This window comes from Mercenaria mercenaria, chromosome 2 (genome assembly GCF_021730395.1).
Source record: "Mercenaria mercenaria strain notata chromosome 2, MADL_Memer_1, whole genome shotgun sequence".
NCBI classification, from domain to species: domain Eukaryota; kingdom Metazoa; phylum Mollusca; class Bivalvia; order Venerida; family Veneridae; genus Mercenaria; species Mercenaria mercenaria.
In genome coordinates this window covers 33,800,269-33,822,501 of record NC_069362.1, presented here as the reverse complement: position 1 = coordinate 33,822,501, position 22,233 = coordinate 33,800,269, and the positions used below count along the sequence as shown (strand labels likewise).

General features: G+C 35.2%; 2 protein-coding genes across 3 annotated transcripts in view; one reads left to right on the top strand and one right to left on the bottom strand.

Moving 5' to 3' along the window:
* The window catches only part of LOC123563676 (ras-related protein Rab-37-like), a 200,313-nt gene extending 182,766 nt beyond the window's left edge, over positions 1–17,547 (top strand). For both annotated transcript variants that reach the window (XM_045356615.2, XM_045356614.2), the window contains exons 7-8: positions 2,344–2,420; positions 4,883–17,547. In XM_045356615.2, the coding sequence (XP_045212550.1) occupies positions 2,344–2,420; positions 4,883–4,982 (177 nt within the window). In that variant the 3' untranslated portion in view covers positions 4,983–17,547. The remainder of the gene's footprint in view (positions 1–2,343; positions 2,421–4,882) is intronic.
* A 3,570-nt stretch (positions 17,548–21,117) lies between these two features.
* LOC123563673 (DNA ligase 1-like) overlaps positions 21,118–22,233 on the bottom strand; it is a 113,234-nt gene continuing 112,118 nt past the window's right edge. The window contains exons 23-24 of the mRNA XM_053534632.1: positions 22,140–22,232; positions 21,118–21,834 (exon numbers count right to left, since the gene is read on the bottom strand). Of these exons, the coding sequence (XP_053390607.1) occupies positions 21,748–21,834; positions 22,140–22,232 (180 nt within the window). The 3' untranslated portion in view covers positions 21,118–21,747. The remainder of the gene's footprint in view (positions 21,835–22,139; position 22,233) is intronic.

Genomic DNA, 22,233 nt, shown 5'->3' with positions numbered 1-22,233 from the left:
ACATCCTGTATAATCAAACCTAACCTTGATGGGCTGGTATTTAGGTGGTTTTTTACTATAAAAATTTGTTTAAATTACAACAAATATTTGATGTCCGCTAAAATATCCTAGAAAACCCGGATACTGGGATTGTGGTATCAGTAAATCTTGGTAATAAAGCAGCTATATGCTCTCGAGTCCATATATCTCTTAAGTTATTTAAGTTATGAAATGCTGTCTCTTCCATGAACCTATGAAATGCTAATCTTTTCCATGTTTAATGGCTTGTTAATAATAGAGCAAGTTTAAACCTCAAAGTTTTATGTGTTCTGTATTTTATAGTTGTACTTTAAAAGTACCAATTATCTTAATAAAAATACAATGTGGTTTTGAGGTTTAGTTTGTTTGTTCTTGAGATTTTTGTCTACTCAGTAATTTCAATTAAGATATTGTGTATTTTTGCCAAAAAAATGTATTATAGATAAATTAAATTCTATTAACTTTTAGCTCACCCAAGCACAAAATTCTGATGAGCTATTGTGATCACTCACCATCCTTCTGTCTGTGGTCTGGCCTTTCACACTTTTCTTTAGATGACATCTCTTAAACTACTGGTCAGAATCGCAACAAACTTTGTCAGTAGTATCCAGTAGCATGGCTCTCTATCAAGTTTGTTCAATTGCTTGACATGTCCTGAGACATGGTTTTTATGACTAGAATAAAAAATCAGACACCCTTATTTCTGACTTGGAGCTGAGGCATGGTTTTTAAAACTTCAATAAGAATAAAACATCTTCATATCAGACCTGGAGCAGAGACATAGTTTTAATGACAATTTCAGAAAGGGGCTGACACATAGTTTTTATTACTACAATAAAGAATAAGACACTCTTATTTCTGACTTGGAGCTGAGGCATGGTTTTTAAGACTACAACATCTTCATATCAGACCTGGAGCAGAGACATAGTTTTAATGACAATAAAGAATCAGACACCCTTATTTCAGAAAGGGGCTGACACATAGCTTTTATGCCCCCGAAGGGAGGCATATAGTTTTTGAACCGTCTGTCGGTCTGTCCGCAATTTTCGTGTCCGGTCCATATCTTTGTCATCGATGGATGAATTTTCAAATAACTTGGCATGAATGTGTACCACAGTAAGACGACGTGCAGTGCGCAAGACCCAGGTCCGTAGCTCAAAGGTCAAGGTCACACTTAGACGTTAAAGGATAGTGCATTGATGAGCGTGTCCGGTCCATATCTTTGTCATCGATGGATGGATTTTCAAATAACTTGGCATGAATGTGTACCACAGTAAGACGACGTGCAGTGCACAAGACCCAGGTCCGTAGCTCAAAGGTCAAGGTCACACTTAGACATTAAAGGATAGTGCATTGATGGGCGTGTCCGGTCCATATCTTCGTCATCGATGGATGGATTTTCAAATAACTTGGCATGAATGTGTACCACAGTAAGACGACGTGCAATGCGCAAGACCCAGGTCTGTAGCTCAAAGGTCAAGGTCACACTTAGACGTTAAAGGATAGTGCATTGATGGGCGTGTCCGGTCCATATCTTTGTCATCGATGGATGGATTTTCAAATAACTTGGCATGAATGTGTACCACAGTAAGACGACGTGCAGTGCGCAAGACCCAGGTCCGTAGCTCAAAGGTCAAGGTCACACTTAGACGTTAAAGATCATTTTTCATGATAGTGCATTGATGGGCATGTCCGGTCCTTATCTTTGTCATTCATGCATGGATTTTAAAATAACTATGCATGAATGTGTGACACAGTAAGACGATGTGTCGCGCGCAAGACCCAGCTCCGTAGGTCAAAGGTCCTAAACTCTAACATTGGCCATAACTATTCATTCGAAGTGCCATCGGGGGCATGTGTCATCCTATGGAGACAGCTCTTGTTATTACTACAATAAAGAATGAGACACCCTTATTTTAGACTTGGAGCAGAGACATAGTTTTATGACTGTAACAAAGAGTAAGACACCTCTATTTCATACTTGGACCCGAGACATGGTTTTTTGACTATAATAAAGACAATCCTATTTTAGAAGTAGAAATGAAACATCATTTTTATGACGACTGAAAAATAAGACTACAATATCAGACATTTTTTATGTAAAACACCCTTATTTCAGACTCAGAGCTGGAACTTTTCTTCTTCTAGCTTGACCATTGGGAAAGTTTCATATTTCTGTAAGTCTTCGAGGTGCAGAAGAAAATATTGAAGTTTTTAACTTCTGTCAGTCAGTTTTAGCAAAGCAGTACAATAAGTATATACTATTTCCTGTTGAGATTACTGGATTGTAAATACTTGGTTGTATTGTTTGTCTCTGTATTGCAGGACCATGGTGTGGCTTTCATGGAGACAAGTGCAAAAACTGGGATGAATGTTGATTTAGCTTTTATGGCAATAGCTAGGTAAGTTTATGTCCAGACTGAGAGATGATTTAGTACTGATGACAGTAGCTAATAGGGTTTTCATAAAGATTGGGAGTAGATTTTATGCTAATGACAATAGGTAGGTAAGTTTTCCATGAAAATTTGGAGTAGATTTTATGCTAATGACAATATAGGCAGGTAAGTTTTCCATGACAGCTTGGAGTAGATATAGCACTACTGACAATCGTAAGTATTTTCTATTAAAATAGGATTTGGGGCCAAACTTTGACCAAGTTCCCATTGGCAAATAGTATGTTTTTACTCCAGCTTTAAAGCTAAAATTTCCAAATTATGGTGTTCTGTAGGGTCAGCACTTGCTCCCTGTGAACACGAAGCGCGAAGGTACAGCGGTACGATGGTGAAGCGCGGCAGTACGATGGTGACAGTGTGATGGCGAAGCGCGACAGTACGATGGTGACAGACCGCCATACTGTCGCGCTTTGTCATCGTACTGTCGTGCTTCACCATGGTAGAGTCACGCTTCACCATCGAACTGTCATGCATCACCATCTTATTGTCTTGCTTCACCATCGTACTGTCGTGCTTCACCATCGTACTGGCGCGCTTCGCCATCATACTGTCGCACTTCACCATTGTACTGTCAGGCTTTGCCATCGCACTGTCGTGCTTCACCATCGTAGTGTCACCATCATACTGTCGCGCTTCGACATCGCACTGTTGTGTTTCACTATCTTTTCTCTGTTTACTTAAGGGCCGACTTTAATTAAACTCGGTATTGTATAGTATTGTCAACTCTGTCCAATATGATTCCTATGATCAAATAATTGGAATGCTTTCCGGCACTGGTATTATTGAAATGAATATCACCAGACCTGATGTTATTCAAATGAAAATTCCCCAGCAGAGTGTCACTGAAATGAATATCATCTGGCATGATGATATTAAAAAAATATCATACCAGTCCTTAATATTGTTTGAAATGTATTATTCCAAAATAGGCTCCGTTGGTCTATGGCTATTTTATATTGTTTATTTGAGGGATATTAAAAATGAATATCACCCAACCGAGTGTTATTTATGAACAAAATAACATTGTACTGGTATTCAATATTAACCTCTCTGTGGAAATATAAATGATAATATATTTACATGTAATTAATTGTTTTGTGAGAAAATGTTGTTTAATCAGCTCATATATTTCAAGCCATGAAATGTTAAAAGTATATATTGTCAGCTAAAAATAATAAAAATACACTGTTGTATAAATTTTGCTTATAAAGCTATTGGGTAAATTTTATGCAAAAGTGTTCATTAGGTCTAGAATACAGTTGTTAGTTTCCGCTTACCTGACCGACCCTGTCGTTACCACTACCTTCGTGCTTCGCCTTCACAGGAAGCTGCTGGCCCTAACGGAACACCGTACCAAATGGTACATGTAATTTGTTTACAATTATCAGCCAGGTTTATGTAACACATAACAATGTTATTGCTAAACCTATAACCCCTAACCCTTAGGCTGCAGGCAGCAAGTGTTTCTGCCTTTGCGACCAGTGCAGACCAAGATCAGCCTGCACATCCGTGCAGTCTGATCATGGTCTGCACTGTTCGCCATTTAGTCAGTATCTTTTTGGTAAGCACCCCTTTTAACAGTCAGTGGTACTGTCCAAATTGAAAGATGGACAAGTTCATTATAGAAACTTAGCAGGGTAAGGGTTAATAAAAATAAAATAAACAGTTCCTGATATGGATGTTTTATGGTACATTTTTTCAGCCTCTGCACCATTCTCAGATCAGTGGGAAAAACACTGAGCTAGGTTAGTTTTACAGTAAATATAGTTCTCGTTTGTTTTCCATAAAGATTGGGAGTGGAGTAAGTACAAGTGACAGTTCATAGTTAGGTTTCACAGGTATGAAGGTAAGATTTGAAATTACAACACATCATATCATGGTAAGGTGGCTGAAGGATGAATCTCTCAAACCACTTTATGTTAAAAACCAACAAAAGATATACAGTTAGCCATCAAGTTGGCTTGCAGAAGATAGTGTTTTTACCAAAGTAGTGGTTGAGAGCAAACCTCACTGATCAAGAGGTAGGAATCAAGGACACATGACCATGTTAAACCCCTTTTCTTTACTTTGCTTCATGTATATGTGATACAAGTATTGCATGTATTTCATAGTTTCCAGAACTATATGAGAATATTTTAGTTAAATTGCAACAATTTCCAGTCATATACAGTCAGACTTCATTGGCTTGAACTGGACAGGACAAGTTATATTTGTTTGCGCTAACATTAGTTCAAGCCATCTAAAAAGATACTTTATATAGATATTTTGCTGGGACCTGACAATGAGTTCGAGCGAATGGTGGTGCACAGACTATCTGAGTTTGATCAAACAAAATTTGGCTGTATAAGTTATTTTTCTATAAACCCATAAACTTTAGTAATCCATAGAATAATTTTGAACATGAATTTCAGGGACTTGAAAATGAAGAAGACCCGTCAGCCATCAGATCCTAAATTTAATGTAGCAGAATATGTAGATAAGGAGAAGAAAACTCCAGGTTGCTGTAGCTAGCATTGTCTATACCCTGTGTGATACTGGTCGATATACTACACTGTTACCCTTGGATATACTACACTGTTGCCCTTGGATACAAGAACAATGCTGTTATTAGATATATTACACTGTTACCCTTGGATTAACTGTTACCCTTGGATGAATAATTATAATGTTAACCTTTGATATAATATAATGTTACTACTGTAGTTATGTCTCCCACATGTATTGGGGGAGACATATCAATTTAGTGCTGTTCATTGGTCTGTCAGTCAACACCTGTCCCTCTGTCAGTCACGAAGTTTGTCCAGGCAGCTTCTCCACTGGGGGAATTTACACCAGACTTCCAAGGAGTGATCATTACTAGTTGTGCATATTTTCACCTTTTTCCGGTTTGATGATTTTCAGTGGAGTTACGGCCCTTGAATTGTCAAATTTTATGATGTTTCGGCAACTTCTCTTTATTATTTGGTGGAATTCCACCAAACCTTAGAGGGGTTATTGGTACCAAGCCTTGTTGTGCATATTGTTGCCATGTTCCGGTTCAGTGATGTCAGTGGAGTTATGGCCCTTAATGTTTTGTATTTTACCTTGTTTGGGCAACTGCACCAATACCTAAAGGAGGAATTACAAGAAACCTCACAAAAGTGATCATTGCCAAGCCTATTTTTTGCATATTATCAGTATGTTACAGTTTGGTGTTTTCCAGCAGAGTTGGGGCCCTTGATTCGTCAAATTTTATGTTTTAGCCATTTTTCTTATATAATTGGGAGGATTTTCACCGAAACATACAGGAGTGATCAGTGCCAAGTCTTATTACGCATATTGTTGACATGTTCCGCTTCAGTTATTTTCAGCAGAGTTATGGCCTTTGATTGGTGACATTTTACAGTCTTTACTCTACTTACTATGTACAGTTAGGCTGAATTTCACCAGACCCCACAAGTGATTAGTGTGAAGCATAGTTGTGCATGTTCTAATTAAATGATTTACAGCGGTGTCATGAACCTTTATCTGTCTTTGAATGTGCTACTTCTCTTTACCACTGGTTAGAATTCCACCTAACTTCACAGGAGTTATCAATGCCAAATCTAGTTGTGTATATGGTTGGAATGTTATGGTTCAGTGATTTCCCTTAGAGTTATGGCTCTTAATTTGTGGCATTTTACAATTTCTGCATGGTAATTGGTGAGAGACATTGGTTTTTCGTGACAAAACACCCTCTAGTTTTTTTACTGAACTAACAGAATACACTTACTGCCATGTGAAATGAATATTTGATTTTCAAAATGTAGCAGAATGAAATAAGAAAATAAACTGGGATTTCAATTTTCTGCATTTTCAAAATATCACAATGTTTGTGTTTCTTGGAATTAAATGTCAAAATATCTGTCAGATTGAGGACTAAGAGAAATCTGTTGTAAATTGTTATATAAATTCAGTTTTCAGTTCAGTCCTCCTTCGATTTATGAAATCCATTCCTCTCTTATTCGTATATACTTGTATGCCTAACCCAAATCAGTCAGTGTAATTGGTGATTACTAGAATATTTTAGGCAGAAATATTGTGTTATATGAGTAAGATATATGAACTGTAGAGGTATTGTAAGCATTATAATTGGAGTAAGTTATATCACTGTGCTTGTTTTAAAAGGTATAACTTAATAGGTATACACGAGTTAAGAATGTGTATTATGATAGTTAGTAATTGTAAATTTGTAATTAGTATAATTAGCTATATGGAAAAGATATTAAATTGTTTAAGTTGACATGTTACTAAATTATTGGGAAATTAAGTTGAAATGTTACTCAATTATTGGGAAATATTATTATTTGATGAGTATTGATGTAATGAATTAAGATGTAATTGCATTTTGGATCAAATGACTTTATAAATGAAAGAAGTGTAATTATTATTAGTGGTATACATGTCTATAATTTGGTATAATCACTATATTTGTGTATATTAGCTGAATTAGATCAGCTTACTGTGAATACCACTGTAAATATCTAAACATTTTGTCACAGTCCCTGTTACTTATTACTGACAGTTCTTTTCTTGCATCGCGACACGACATTTATCATACTTTATTTTTGAAGAAATTAAATAAAAATGGCATTTTTGTTTTGTTGGCCGAAACATTGACCATCTTTCATTCAGAAACAATGATGCATAATACTGGTTATGATATACTCTAGAAATTCAGAAACATATTGCAAACTGTATCAATGTTTGTAAATGGCACATGTGTTTGACTTTTCAAACTTTTATTTTTTATTTTATATTTGTTAGGTCCAAGTTTGTATTGTTTTTAAAAAAAAAGTGTCTTAAAGAAAATTAAATGAAATGCAGGGGTTACACAATGGGCATGTTTTTTCAGTCAGTCGATTTTTAGCTCACCTGAGCATTGTGATCGCTCGATGTATGGCGTCTGTCTGTCAACATTTTAGCTTGTGTATGCGATAAAGGCTGTATTTTTCAACTGATCATTATGAAATTTGGACAGAATGATTACCTTGATGAAATCTAGGCCAAGTTCGAAAATGGGTCATCTGGGGTCAAAAACTAGGTCACTAGGTCAAATCAAAGAAAAACCTTGTGTATGCGTTGGAGGCTGTATTTTTAGCTCGACTATTCGAAGAATAGTCTAGCTATTCTACTCACCCTGGCGTCGGCGTCACACCTTGGTTAAGTTTTTGCATGCAAGTACATACAGCTATCATTTAAAGGCATATAGCTTTGAAACTTATTTATTCTTTTTCTAGGTCAATTACCAACCTCACTGGGTCAAGTTCCATAACTCTAACATGTATTTTGAGCAAATTATGCCCCCTTTTGGACTTAGAAAATTCTGGTTAAAGTTTTACATGCAAGTTACTATCTCCAAAATTAATGCAGATATTGAATTGAAACTTCACATGTGTCTTCGGGGTTATAAAACTAGTTGATAGCACCAAGTCCCATAACTCTGACCTTCATTTTGGCCAAATTATGCCCCCTTTTGGACTTAGAAAATTCTGGTTAAAGTTTTGCGTGCAAGTACATACAGCTATTACTAAAAGGCATATAGATTTGAAACTTATTTTTTCTTTTTCTAGATCAATTACCTACCTCACTGGGTCAAGTCCCATAACTCTGACATGTATTTTGAGCAAATTATGACCCCTTTTGGACTTAGAAAATCCTGGTTAAAGTTTTACATGCAAGTAACTATCTCCAAAACTACTACAGATATTAAATTGAAACTTCACATGTGTCTTCGGGGTTATAAAACTAGTTGATAGCACCAAGTCCCATAACTCTGACATGTATTTTGGGCAAATTATGCCCCTTTTGGACTTAGAAAATCCTGGTTAAAGTTTGTCGTGCAAGTACATACAGCTATTACTAAAAGGCATATAGATTTGAAACTTATTTTTTCTTTTTCTAGATCAATTACCTACCTCACTGGGTCAAGTCCCATAACTCTGACATGTATTTTGGGCAAATTATGCCCCCTTTTGGACTTAGAAAATTCTGGTTAAAGTTTTACATGCAAGTAACTATCTCCAAAACTACTGCAGATATTAAATTGAAACTTCACGTGTCTTCGGGGTTATAAAACTAGTTGATAGCACCAAGTCCCATAACTCTGACATGTATTTTGGGCAAATTATGCCCCCTTTTGGACTTAGAAAATCCTGGTTAAAGTTTTGCGTGCAAGTACATACAGCTATCATTAAAGGCATATAGCTTTGAAACTTATTTATTCTTTTTCTAGGTCAATTACCAACCTCACTGGGTCAAGTTCCATAACTCTTAACATGTATTTTGAGCAAATTATGCCCCCTTTTGGACTTAGAAAATTCTGGTTAAAGTTTTACATGCAAGTTACTATCCCCAAAACTAATGCAGATATTGAATTGAAACTAAACATGTTTCTTCGGGGTTATAAAACTAGTTCATAACATCAAGTCCCATAACTCTGATATGTATTTTGGTCAAATTATGTCCCCTTTCGAACTTAAAACTCTTTTGATATTTAACATTTTGGGTAATAATTTCCTGCTTCTGTGACAATATTTCGAATAGTCGAGCTTGGCTGTCTTAAGGACAGCTCTTGTTCAATTGATCTTCATGAAATGTGGTCAGAATGATTGCCCTGATGAAATCTAGGTCGAGTTTGAATATGGGTCATCTGGGTTCAAAAACTAGATCACTAGGTCAAATCAAAGAAAAACCTTGTGTATGCGTCGGAGGCTGTATTTTTCAAACGATCTTCATGAAATTTGGTCAGAATGATTGCCTTGATGAAATTTAGGTCGAGTTTGAATATGGATCATCTGGAGTTAAAAACTAGGTCACTAGGTCAAATCAAAGAAAACCTTGTGTATGTGATATAGGCTGTATTTTTCAAATGATCTCCATGAAATTTGGTCAGAATGATTGCCTTGATGAAATCTAGGTCGAATTCGAATATGGATCATCTGGGGTTAAAAAGTAGGTCACTACGTCAAATCAAAGGAAAACCTTGTGTATGCAATAGAGGCTGTATTTTTCAATTGATTTTCATGAAATTTGGTCAGAATTATTGCCTTGATGAAATCTAGGTCGAGTTTGAATATGGATCATCTGGAGTTAAAAACTAGGTCACTAGGTCAAATCAAAGAAAAACCTTGTGTATGTGATATAGGCTGTATTTTTCAAATGATCTCCATGAAATTTGAATATGGGTCATCTGGCTTCAAAAACTAGGTCACATCAAAGAAAATAGTTGTTTAAACTCAAGAGACCACATTTTTGGTCCAATCCTAATGAAAATTGGCCAGAATAATTTTTTCCATGAAATCATTAGGTCAAAACTGTTTACACTGTTATGGTGTGTTTCTCAGATGAGCGACCTAGGGCCATCTTGGCCCTCTTGTTTATATCATATATGATAGCCTGTGAATAATCTGGTAAGATTTCAGATACAAATTTACAGACGTCTGAAAGTCCACATTGCTCTAGGTGGAAATCTCGTGCTTTTGTTTGGACAACTTTCTTCAACATTTATGACCCTGTAAATGAAGTCTTTTGTTTTAGAGGATTTTTTGTCAATTTTGGTTTAGATAAAACTAAAGAAGGCAGTGGTATGTAATAAAAGGGTCATTACAACAGTAGCTTGATCTGACATGAATCACCATTCATGAGGTTTTCAAGGCTGGGTCAATGTTGTGCTTGCACCCGCCTGATCCAGCCCTGGCAAAGTCCATTGAAGCCAAATTCAACATCTCAGATCAAGCTACTAGTACTGTTACTCTGTTGTGTTAAAATCTGTAAAGAAGACATTTAAAATTTTCACAACAACTGAAGGAGTAGCTTAAATGTAAATAATAATATGTACAAATTAAATGTATAGCCAAAAATATACAGCATCGAAACACTGCCATCTCTGTTAGGGCATTTTTGTTTTCTTTTATGGGTCATTTTTATTAGCTCATCTGATTTTTTGAAAAAAAATGATGAGTTATTGTCATCACTTGAGCGGTTGTCGGCGTCGGCGTCGGCGTCGGCGTCTGCGTCGGCGTTGCCTGGTTAAGTTTTATGTTTAGGTCAGCTTTTCTCCTAAACTATCAAAGCTATTGCTTTGAAACTTGGAATACTTGTTCACCATCATAAGCTGACCCTGTATAGCAAGAAACATAACTCCATCTTGCTTTTTGCAAGATTTATGGCCCCTTTTGTACTTAGAAAATATCAGATTTCTTGGTTAAGTTTTATGTTTAGGTCAACTTTTCTCCTAAACTATCAAAGCTATTGCTTTGAAACTTGGAATACTTGTTCACCATCATAAGCAGACCCTGTACATCAAGAAACATAACTCCATCTTGCTCTTTGCAAGATTTATTGCCCCTTTTGGACTTAGAAAATCAGTTTTCTTGGTTAAGTTTTATGTTAGGTCAGCTTTTATCCTAAACTATCAAAGCTATTGCTTTAAAACTTGCAACACTTGTTCACCATCATAAGTTGACCCTGTATAGCAAGAAACGTAACTCCGTCCTGCTTTTTGCAAGATTTATGGCCCCTTTTGGACTTAGAAAATATCAGATTTCTTGGTTAAGTTTTATGTTTAGGTCAACTTTCTCTCTTAAACTATCAAAGCTATTGCTTTGAAACTTGCAACACTTGTTCACCATCATAAGCTGACCCTGTACAGCAAGCAACATAACTCCATCCTGCTTTTTGCAATAATTATTGCCCCTTTTGGACTTAGAAAATCATTTTCTTGGTTGAGTATTATGTTTAAGTCAACTTTTCTCATAAACTATCAAAGCTATTGCTTTAAAACTTGCAACAGTTTTTCACCATCATAAGTGGACACTGTACATCAAGAAACATAACTCTATCCTGCTTTTTGCAAGAATGATGGCCCTTTTTAGACTTAGAAAATCATGGGTAGGACAATATTTTTATTACACAAAAAAAATCAGATGAGCGTCAGCACCCGCAAGGCGGTGCTCTTGTTAAAGATATGTATGTTTCAGCTTGTGTGTTGATTTTCAAAAGCAAAATTGTTTCAGATTTTCACCGATGGTCTATGACATGTAGACATATACAGTCAAAACTCGGTATCTCAAACTCGCTTAAGTCGAAGAAATTTTCAAGTCCCGTCAAATTTCCTTTTTTATATATGTGATTCAACTTCTGTTACGTCAAAATTTGACATACCGAGACTCCGGATGTGTCGAAAGGAATTTTCAGTCCCGTCAATAAAATTCAACTGCATTGTAAACTTGGTAAGTTGAAGTGAGAAAAATAAGCGATAAAATTTCACACATGACATTGTGAATGTGGTTTGTTTTTAACACATGTCCATGTTTATTGCCTAACCAGAAAGCTGTGATGCTGACATATCACAGGTGCGGCGATTATCAAAGTGAGTGACGTCATACTTGTTTCCAGGTGCCATAATGATAATTGTTTGATGTAAACTTTAGATTTCTTTAATCAGCAGTCATTAATTTTTTTGAGATGTTATGACAATTGCTTTTAATTTAAACTAATGAATTAATTAGTTTGAACACTTGGAATATTTAGTAAGGATTAATTAGAGGTAATCGCGATGAGACTGTATAAAAATCAACTTCTTGGGGGCAAAGCATCAGTTGTTCAAAAATGTCAGATCGAAATGCTGTCAACCTTCTGGGAGAGAAACGTAATTCAAAAAAGAAACTTGACTCAAAAACATTTGAGGTTGGTATCATTTTTATTCTTTGAAAACTGAAAACTTTGATAAACACAAACTGTACGGAATCGTGATGCGTGAAGTGCCAACAGCATATACACGGCATCAAGGAGACAGTTTTTATTTTTTATCAAATCTTTTCGTAATATGTACTCATTTCGTCCATATAAGTCCCTCCTCATAACTTGAATTTCGGTTATCTCGAAATAAAAAGCACGGTCTCTTGGAATTCGAGATACCAAGTTTTGACTGTATTTTTAAGGGACTATATTCCTATTATGGCACTATGTTATTTTCTGTCTGTTCAGTATAGTGAGATGGTATCTTGCTGGGGTACATGTAAACAGTATATATACATTTATAGATTCAATTTTATCTACTTTGCTTAATGAGACAAATATAGTTCCAAAATCATTGACTTCTAATTTTGTGCATATATATTTGGAATAATTTGTTCAGTTGAAAGATATTTCTGGTTTTAGCCCAAGGCAAGAAGACTTTAGTTTTCACCAACATTCGTTTCTAGTGGAATATTTGTATCATTGCTCATGTTAATTTAATGTTGTTGTACACAATTGAAATATGTCCCTTCGGGGAAATGAATTATTCCCAGTAGAAAGTTCTGTATAATACAATGTAACATTGTATCATGTCATTTACATTCAGGATGTGCAATACTAATCAAGAATGGTGCATTTGCTGCGAGTAAATCAAGCTAAAAATTCAAATATAGATTCATATTTCATTGACAGGTTGCAAGTCTTGTTTTTGCAGCATAGTCCTTTGCTCTCGGTAGAATTACAACATGAAAACTGTTTTGTTTGATGGTACATTCCATTCACATCTATTTATTATTGTTTAAATTAAGAGAATCATAATTTTGCAATTTTTTAATATGCTTTCTTCATTCTGTTGTTTTGAAGAGTCTCAGCTTTAACTTTTGTTCTATTTTGTGATTTTGATAAAGTTGTGAATTCCAGTTAAATATGTTAGTGATATATTTACGTTATGTTAAATTTGTTTGTTAGTTGCAAGACTTTTTAAATTAATTTTGTTTTGTTCATTTGCTTGCTGTTTGATCAGAAAGGGGATTTTTAAAAGCTCCGCTGACTGACTTCTGACAGTGGCAGTGTGTTCAGTCAGCTTGACTTCCGACAGTGGCAGTGTGTTCAGTCAGCTTGACTTCCGACACTGGCAGTGTATTCAGTCAGCTTGAATTCTGACACTGGCAGTGTATTCAGTCAGCTTGAATTCCGACACTGGCAGTGTATTCAGTCAGCTTGAATTCCAACACTGGCAGTGTATTCAGTCAGCTTGAATTCCGACACTGGCAGTGTATTCAGTCAGCTTGACTTCCGAAACTGGCAGTGTGTTCAGTCAGCTTGAATTCCGACACTGGCAGTGTGTTCAGTCAGCTTAGAGCAGTATATCTGTATCTATAAACAGTGGATCAGTTGTTACAGTTCAGATCGTCTGTATTAGTATCCCTGTACATGTCAAATATTGGTCAGCCTGCTTTGTTAAAAATAAAGATAATCTGTAAAAATACTCAGGCTTTGAAAAAATTGTCATAGAAGTTCAAGGATATTTTCAGGCTGTGTTGAAGTTTCAGTTAATATTGTTTATTGATACATGTATATTCAGTACATTCCACATCAGGTTGTGGTATGTTTTTTGTTTTTTTTTATATACTCCACATCTTTATTCCAGTATGTTACTTACATTTTGTCATTATAAAAGAATTTCTATATTTATGTAAGAAGTAACATACAGTAGAGCCATGTTTTAGTATGTTTAAACAATACAAAGAGGCTGTACTTCAGCAGAATAAAGGTGCGATTATTAGAACAGCCATTGTTGAAACAGGCTTTTTAGCTCACCTGTCACAAAGTGACAAGGTGAGCTTTTGTGATCGCGCGGTGTCCGTCGTCCGTCGTCCGTGCGTCAGTGCGTCCGTGCGTCCGTAAACTTTTGCTTGTGACCACTCTAGAGGTCACATTTTTCATGGGATCTTTATGAAAGTTGGTCAGAATGTTCATCTTGATGATATCTAGGTCAAGTTCGAAACTGGGTCACGTGCCATCAAAAACTAGGTCAGTAGGTCTAAAAATAGAAAAACCTTGTGACCTCTCTAGAGGCCATATATTTCATAAGAGCTTCATGAAAATTGGTCAGAATGTTCACCTTGATGATATCTAGGTCAAGTTCGAAACTGGGTCACGTGGTTTCAAAAACTAGGTCAGTAGGTCTAAAAATAGAAAAACGTTGTGACCTCTCTAGAGGCCATATTTTTCATGAGATCTTCATGAATATTGGTCAGAATGTTCACCTTGATGATATCTAGGTCAAGTTCGAAACTGGGTCACGTAAGGTCAAAAACTAGGTCATTAGGTCTAAAAATAGAAAAACCTTGTGACCTCTCTAGAGGCCATATTTCTCAATGGATCTTCATGAAAATTGGTCAGAATGTTCACCTTGATGATATCTAGGTCAAGTTCGAAACTGGGTCACGTGGGGTTAAAAACTAGGTCAGTAGATCTAAAAATAGAAAAACCTTGTGACCTCTCTAGAGGCCATATTTTTCATGAGATCTTCATGAATATTGGTCAGAATGTTCACCTTGATGATATCTAGGTCAAGTTCGAAACTGGGTCATGTGGGGTCAAAAACTAGGTCAGTAGGTCTAAAAATAGAAAAACCTTGTGACCTCTCTAGAGGCCATATTTCTCAATGGATCTTCATGAAAATTAATCAGAATGTTCACCTTGATGATATCTAGGTCAAGTTCGAAACTGGGTCACGTGCGGTCAAAAACTAGGTCAGTAGATCTAAAAATAGAAAAACCTTGTGACCTCTCTAGAGGCCATATTTTTCATGAGATCTTCATGATTATTGGTCAGAATGTTCACTTTGATGATATCTAGGTCAGGTTTGTAACTGGGTCATGTGCGGTCAAAAACTAGGTCAGTAGGTCGAAAAATAGAAAAACCTTGTGACCTCTCTAGAGGCCATATTTTTCACGAGATCTTCATGAAAATTGGTGAGAATGTTCACCTTGATGATATCTAGGTCAAGTTTAAAAGTGGGTCACGTGCCTTCAAAAACTAGGCCATTAGGTCAAATAATAGAAAAACCTTGTGACCTCTCTAGAGGCCATATTTTTCAATGGATCTTCATGAAAATTGGTCAGAATTTTTTATCTTGATGATATCTAGGTCACATGTGCTCAAAAACTAGGTCACTATGTCAAATAATAGAAATAATGACGTCATACTCAGTTCAACACTGGGTCATGTGGGGATAGGTGAGCGATTCAGGACCATCATGGTCCTCTTGTTTTGTTTTTCATTTAAGAAATAATTTATAGCAAAAGTGTTTTAACACTATTTATGCACGATGGGCGGTTATACGTCAGGCATAATAATTTCACGAGGGCGCAGCCCGAGTGAAACTATTTTTACGACATATTACCACCGGAGTGTATATATAGTGTTAAAACATGGTTTTGCTATAAATCATTTTGATTGTTATATGCCCTTAATCTAAAACAGTAGATAAATTATAGTAGCGCTCTTTCTTGGTCGCAACAAGAACATTGACGTTACCGCATGTTAATGTGAAGTCATTCTAGCGTAAAGGCGTTTTAACAGAGAAAAGCATATTAGAATTAACTGTAATGTTGGATCATGTTTGAATATTTTATGAAGTAAGTGCTCTGAATGTGATTATTAGTTAGCATGAAGTGCCAAGTGTTCTTTATTTAAAGAATTCACATGTATATTGATGGGGATTTGGAGCAATCATTATAAGCCAAATAGAAAACATGTATGTGAAAAGGCTATTTTTCCTGCTGTGTGTGCTACATTCTATATGAAGTTTTCCAGACTTTAAAAGTTGGTCAATCACATTTTATATTCTTCATATTTAGCTTGACTACTGAAGAATAAGGTCTATTGTACTCATCCTGGTGTCAGCATCTGTGTTGGTTGAAGTTTTTATGAAGTTCAGTTTCTGCTTCATTACTTAAGCAGGCTGTCTAGCGTCCCTAAAATTCCTACTTTTTCCTATTTTTTTTCAATTTGGCTAAAATTCCTAATTTTTAAAAAAAAATAAAGGAAATTCCTTAAAAGGCCCTATTTTTTCACAAAGATTCCTAATTTTTTAACTTTTTTGCAATGATCAAAAAGAGAAAATGTTTTAAATGTTGTTAAAAAGTTCTTCTAATTCAGAAAAAAACAGTTTAGCACAGTTCAAAGCAGTTTACCAGTGGATCCAATAGCTGAAAACAGTGGAAAGCTGGTAGACGTCTTTTCTGTATATAAAGCACTATTTGTGAGTTACTTTTATGTCAATGACATAAAGGTAAGCACATTACATGGTCTTTACAGTCCATATTTTAATTTGAAAATTCCTAAATTTAGCCCTAAAATTTCCTTAAAATTGTACCAAATTCCTAATTTTAGCCCTATTTTTTGTACAAATTGCCCTAAAATTAGCCCTAATTTTTTGTCAGGGTATGCTAGACAGCCTGCTTAAGGTTAAAACCTCGCAAAGACTGAATCAGTTGTGTCCAGTATAATAAGGGTTAAATGAAACTTGCTGTACTTGCTCAAAATGGCAGTGTACATTAGTGTGAGTATAACTCTGCTTGCAGTATTTCGAGAGTTATGCTGCTTTTTGAACATAGAAATTTTGGTTAAAGAGTACATTACAGTGTTCTTAACTGTTAACTTCACACTTATTTTTCAGATAATAATACAAGGTTATGACATCAAGTCCCATACTTCTTACAAAATACCTATTCTTAGATATATAATCCATTTTACTTACAAGCATTCAGATAGTCAGACATGTTGTCAGGAGACAGCTCTTGTTCCTGTTTTCTGTTAGAAATATATTAAAGGAAAGAAAATACCCTTAGTTAGATCCCAATTAGAATTTTTTTCATAAAATTTTGAAAATACTACCTTAATATTTAAGTATTCAAAAAACTGAGTATTTCTTTCAATTTCAGTATAATTTCTAGTTTTACATTTGTATTTGAATAATTGAGGTACTGTAACAATCTGAAGCTAAAGGCAAGTTTTAAAGCTGTGTATACCGTGTAGCTGTTTACAATAAATCTTGGTTCAGCATCCAAGATAGGTAAAGGGAGATAATTATTATTTTACAAACTTGCATTTCTAATGAATTTCTTCTAAATATATGGATGTGTGATTACAGCTGCATATGTGTAACACTATCATATGTTCATCAGAGTATTTACGGTATATAGGAGTCATCTTACAATCAGTCCGATTTCCAAAAACTTTGTGGCACAAACTGCTTCTACTCTTGAAGAGATTTAAATAAAACTTTATACACATGATCACCATGAGCAACGTTTAAGGGATTCTGTAGAAACTTAATACAAATGATGGCTGTGAAGTTCTTTTATGTGTTACATATTTTATGGGGGTAGGGGAGTTAGAGGTGAGATTCCTGCACATGGTCACAAGAGGCATTTCAGTTATATGCCCTTTCCCTATGACAGTGCGGTACTATTAATCATATTTAGTGATAGCTGATGTTATTTTATATACATGCACCACTAAGAACATCAGTTTTGTGTATTTCCACAAGAAAAAAAGAAGAGATTATTTCATACATCATGTTGCTTTAAAACTCTTATCACATTAATGGGCCTGTAATGATGATCAGCAGTTTCCATTGGGATTTCAGTATTCTGTTGTTACTAAAAATAACGTTCTGTCATGTCCGAAGAATGCCGAAATCGCATATAGAGAATATGTAATCACTTGGAAAGTGACGATTGTCATTACAGGTCGACTACCTTGACGCGGCTGTCGTTAGTTCTGTTATAGGTAAAAATTGCACACGTTTCCAACAACAATTGAAGCTTACCTTTTTTGCTCTTTTTGCATGTACAGAAGACCTCCTTTTGATTAATATGTTCTTTAATGTAACAAAAACTTCTGGGTACGTACATGTATGTTACCAAAACTGATGAACTTTATATTTATTACGTTTGTGAGGAATTAGATCTCAATATATTTGTGAACATTTAGATTTTGTTTTATCGCGATATCCAGATACCTCGCATGATGAAATTTGTTTTATATATAGTGTTCAAAGTACTGTTTTCTCATGTAAGACTGTTGGCCACTTAATGTAAACAAGAGAAGATAAGTGTGAACAAGTAATTGAAGAGAGAATTTAGATGATATTGTTCATATTAAATGATTTTGTTGCAGTGTATTGATCAAATGTTAAAGAAGAATCTCACAGTGCCAGCATTATCTACTTCCAGTCAGCAACATGTTGCCTTGTATTTATAAGAGTGCATTGTAAACTAAGTCAGGTAGCTGTTTGTTTTGGTTAAAATAGTGTGTCGCTTAAAAAGTGTATCATACAAGAAGTTGTGAATGTTGTTCAGTGCATTTCTCAGCATCTGGTGGTATATTGTTATCTCAGGGCAAAAAGTAGCTAACTGCTTCTTTATATGAAAGAAGTTAACCACTTTTTGCACTAAGATGACATACTTTTAATAATATGAGCCGCACCATGAGAAAACCAACATAGTGGGTTTGCGACCAGCATGGATCCAGACCAGCCTGCGCATCTGCGCAGTCTGGTCAGGCTCCATGCTGTTCGCTTTTAAAGCCTATCGGAATTGGAGAAACTGTTAGCGAACAGCATGGATCCTGACCAGACTGCGCAGGCTGGTCTGGATCCATGCTGGTCACAAAGCCACTATGTTGGTTTTCTCATGGCACGGCTCAATTATTAAAATTTATATGAATCCTGAATAATTCTTCATACAGCTTTAGCATTAGTTAATCAGTTGACATTTCTTGGAGGTTTTCGTACAGTAACAAATGTAGAAACATGGTTATTTTTACATTCATTCAGTACTGCATTTATTTTGTTATTTATGAAGTAAGTTGTTTTATGTTCTTCATATAGGACAGTTAGTTTATTTAGTGGGTTGGGTGTGATAAAATTTATTTTATAACCTAGAGGTAGTCCTATATCTAGATCTGACCAGTCTCTAGTCTTCTCTTTATCCTTTATATATTTTTGTTCATTTTTCTTCGAGCTTTTATTATCAATTTATGAGAGCATTATTTATACACTGAAGACGCAGCTGCCAGTTGTCTCTGTAGTAGTAGTTTATTGTTCCTAGTTGTCCAAATATGGAATTCTATTTTTACGAGAGTAATTCCAGACTTGGAGTAAAAAGAGTACCTCAATGTTTACATATTTTGACCATCTTTAATGGTTTTATTCAACTGACTTGTGTTTTGCTTCAAGTCGTGCAGTTTTAGTGCGACAACAAACTGGTTCACACGACTCCCAGCAATAACACCAGTCACTTATTGAAGACCAAAAAAATATATTGGTTGAAATAATTGGAAATAAATGTAAATTTCTTTTGCACCAAGTCTAGACTTTTACTATGAATCCAGAGCAAGGAATCAATATAATTATTAAGTTAATTTTTTATAAATAAAAAGTACATTTCATTGCCGTGACCATTTGGAGAATTCCAACAATTTTCTTAGTTTTCTGCTGTAATCATATATTCCTCTGGTAAATACTGAGCTGGCATTGTTAAATATATCTCCACATTTTATGTCTAGTGTATCATAGATTGTTGCAACTGTTTATGGCATTTGATCATTGTAGATTAATGTAACCTGAACTTGTTTCATTGTAATTCAAGACCTGTTGAAATAAATTACATTTACTTCAGATTCTGTTTATTGTGTTTGATTGGTATCAGTTGTAAACTTTTTCATTTGTCCCAAGTTTGTTGAAAAATTGTTTGAATTTTCGTCCGTCCTACATTTGTATAAATAGTAACAAAACTGTAGAAGACTCCTGTCAACAGAGCAAATAAGTTGAAGTGTAATTTTCTGTCTCTGTTTCTGCACTGACTTCAGTCTTTAAGGCCTTATATCCAGTTTCAGTCAGTCACTGTGACTGATAACGTTAAAACATGCTATATAATTTGACATTTATAGTTTACAGGCCCAAGTATTGATAAATCATTTTCAGTTGACCTTTACCCACAATACAACTGGGGTATCATACCAGGTCAAAGCAGTAGCGGCTCCTGTTTTCAACAACAGGCACTCATCCTATGAAGTTTGATAGCCATAGCTCCGGTTTCCATAAAAAAAAAAAAAAATGGAAGAAATTTTGCAAGGAAAATGTTTGCAATGCCAACAGTAGCAACAGGGAGAGAATTTCCCTCTTGCTGGAAGTGAGTATGGGGGTCTGTCCCTCTGTCCCAAAATCTTTGTTTTAATGACTCATTTGCCTATTCTAACTTATTTTCTATGACCAAATAAATAATCAAATGTTTTTAGACCGACTCGTAAAACAAGGGTCACTAGATGATTTGGTAACCAGGAGCAATCAGTTTACAAAATCTGACCACTGTATGCCCAAGCATTTTCTAGTTACTGATAGCAATCAATAGAAGTGATATATAGTGACCACAGGCAGCAATACTATGAGGTTTGACTACTCCCAACTAAGGATTACTCTAGTTATTGATTGGGAAGTTGTCTACCTACCAACCAACTGATGGACAGGACCCAGTAGTTTGAAATTTTGATAGGTAATTAAGCTAACAGCAAATTAACCTGGATTATAATTCCCCATTTTGGAAGACTTAATAAAACATATGATTTAAAGATCATGAACACTAAAATCTTCACAGTAAAACCAGAACCTTGAACTAGTGATTCCCACGGAGTCTAATATTTTGAATCAAAATTTAACTGAAGGTTAGTGTAACAACCCGTTAAAGTTTCTAAGATACATCTACCCTGGGGGCATAGTAAAAATGAAGTTCCTGGATACCAAGAGAAAGTACTGCATGTCAACAGTAGACAATGATTCATCAATAACTAGGATGAAGAACAACAAATCATATCCTCATATCGCTTATATTAATCTCTACAACATATATTTAACATACTTATTTACATATCATGCAAATATATATTTAGAGATTGTAGTATCAAATAGTTCTACTACATTTCTCAAAATAACATATAAATGAGTGCAAATTGTAGACTACTGCTATAAATATTTAAATAAGTTTAAAACAAGAAAAAAGCACTAGTTCTTTTGATCCATGCATAATGGTCCCCGAAACAGCTAAATATCTGCAGCTTCCAAATCACTATTATACTTAAATAACAACAGAAACACTGTTACATAGAGACTACAAGTAAATCAAGAAACTGCACAATGGTCTAGTAAACCAATGCTCTGAAATGTTCCGACATGTGATACCAATATGGAGGACTAAGTGTGAAACAGTTGTATCTCCTTTATTTCTTAAGACACAACTGCCTGTCCTTTATATTATGTTTGAATGAACCATGTATCAGGAGGTTGTCACTTAAGCATTAACATCTATATAGTCCATAATTTAAGCTCAAATGACATAATTGCAGTCATGATTTTATAAAATTTTATTTAAAAAATTTCTTTACTTCAGAAGAAGTTATATTTTTGCATTTCATTTTACAGTTTCAATGTTTAGTTTAGTTTTGTTCAGTAGAAGTCTTCCTCCTCCTCGGCTTTAGATTTTGTCTTTGTTTGATTCTGTATCTGGGACTGACTTCTGTACATATCTGCTACCTGTAATATATAAATGTTTTGTGATGATATATACTAAACTGGTATAAAACATTTACTTCCAAAGTTGAAATGTTTTTCTTCTACCTCATTTATGGTCAATATTTATTTTAAAAGACGACTATCTAACTAGGCATCACATAATTTATGTGATTTCTTAAATTTTATTACAGCTGTGTAAAAGCTTATAAAAGACACAGTAACCACACTGCAGTGATCTGCTTATAAATCTGATATGTCAATGAAGAAAATAACAGAACCCCTGGATAGACGGACTGATATTGTTTCCAGTAAGAGAAAGAACGTACCTGGGATGCTGCCGTCGCCTCCTCGGGTTTCTTGTCATCTCGTATCCTTAGAAACCGTGGAAACCTCAGTGATATACCCTTTTCAGGATCAACC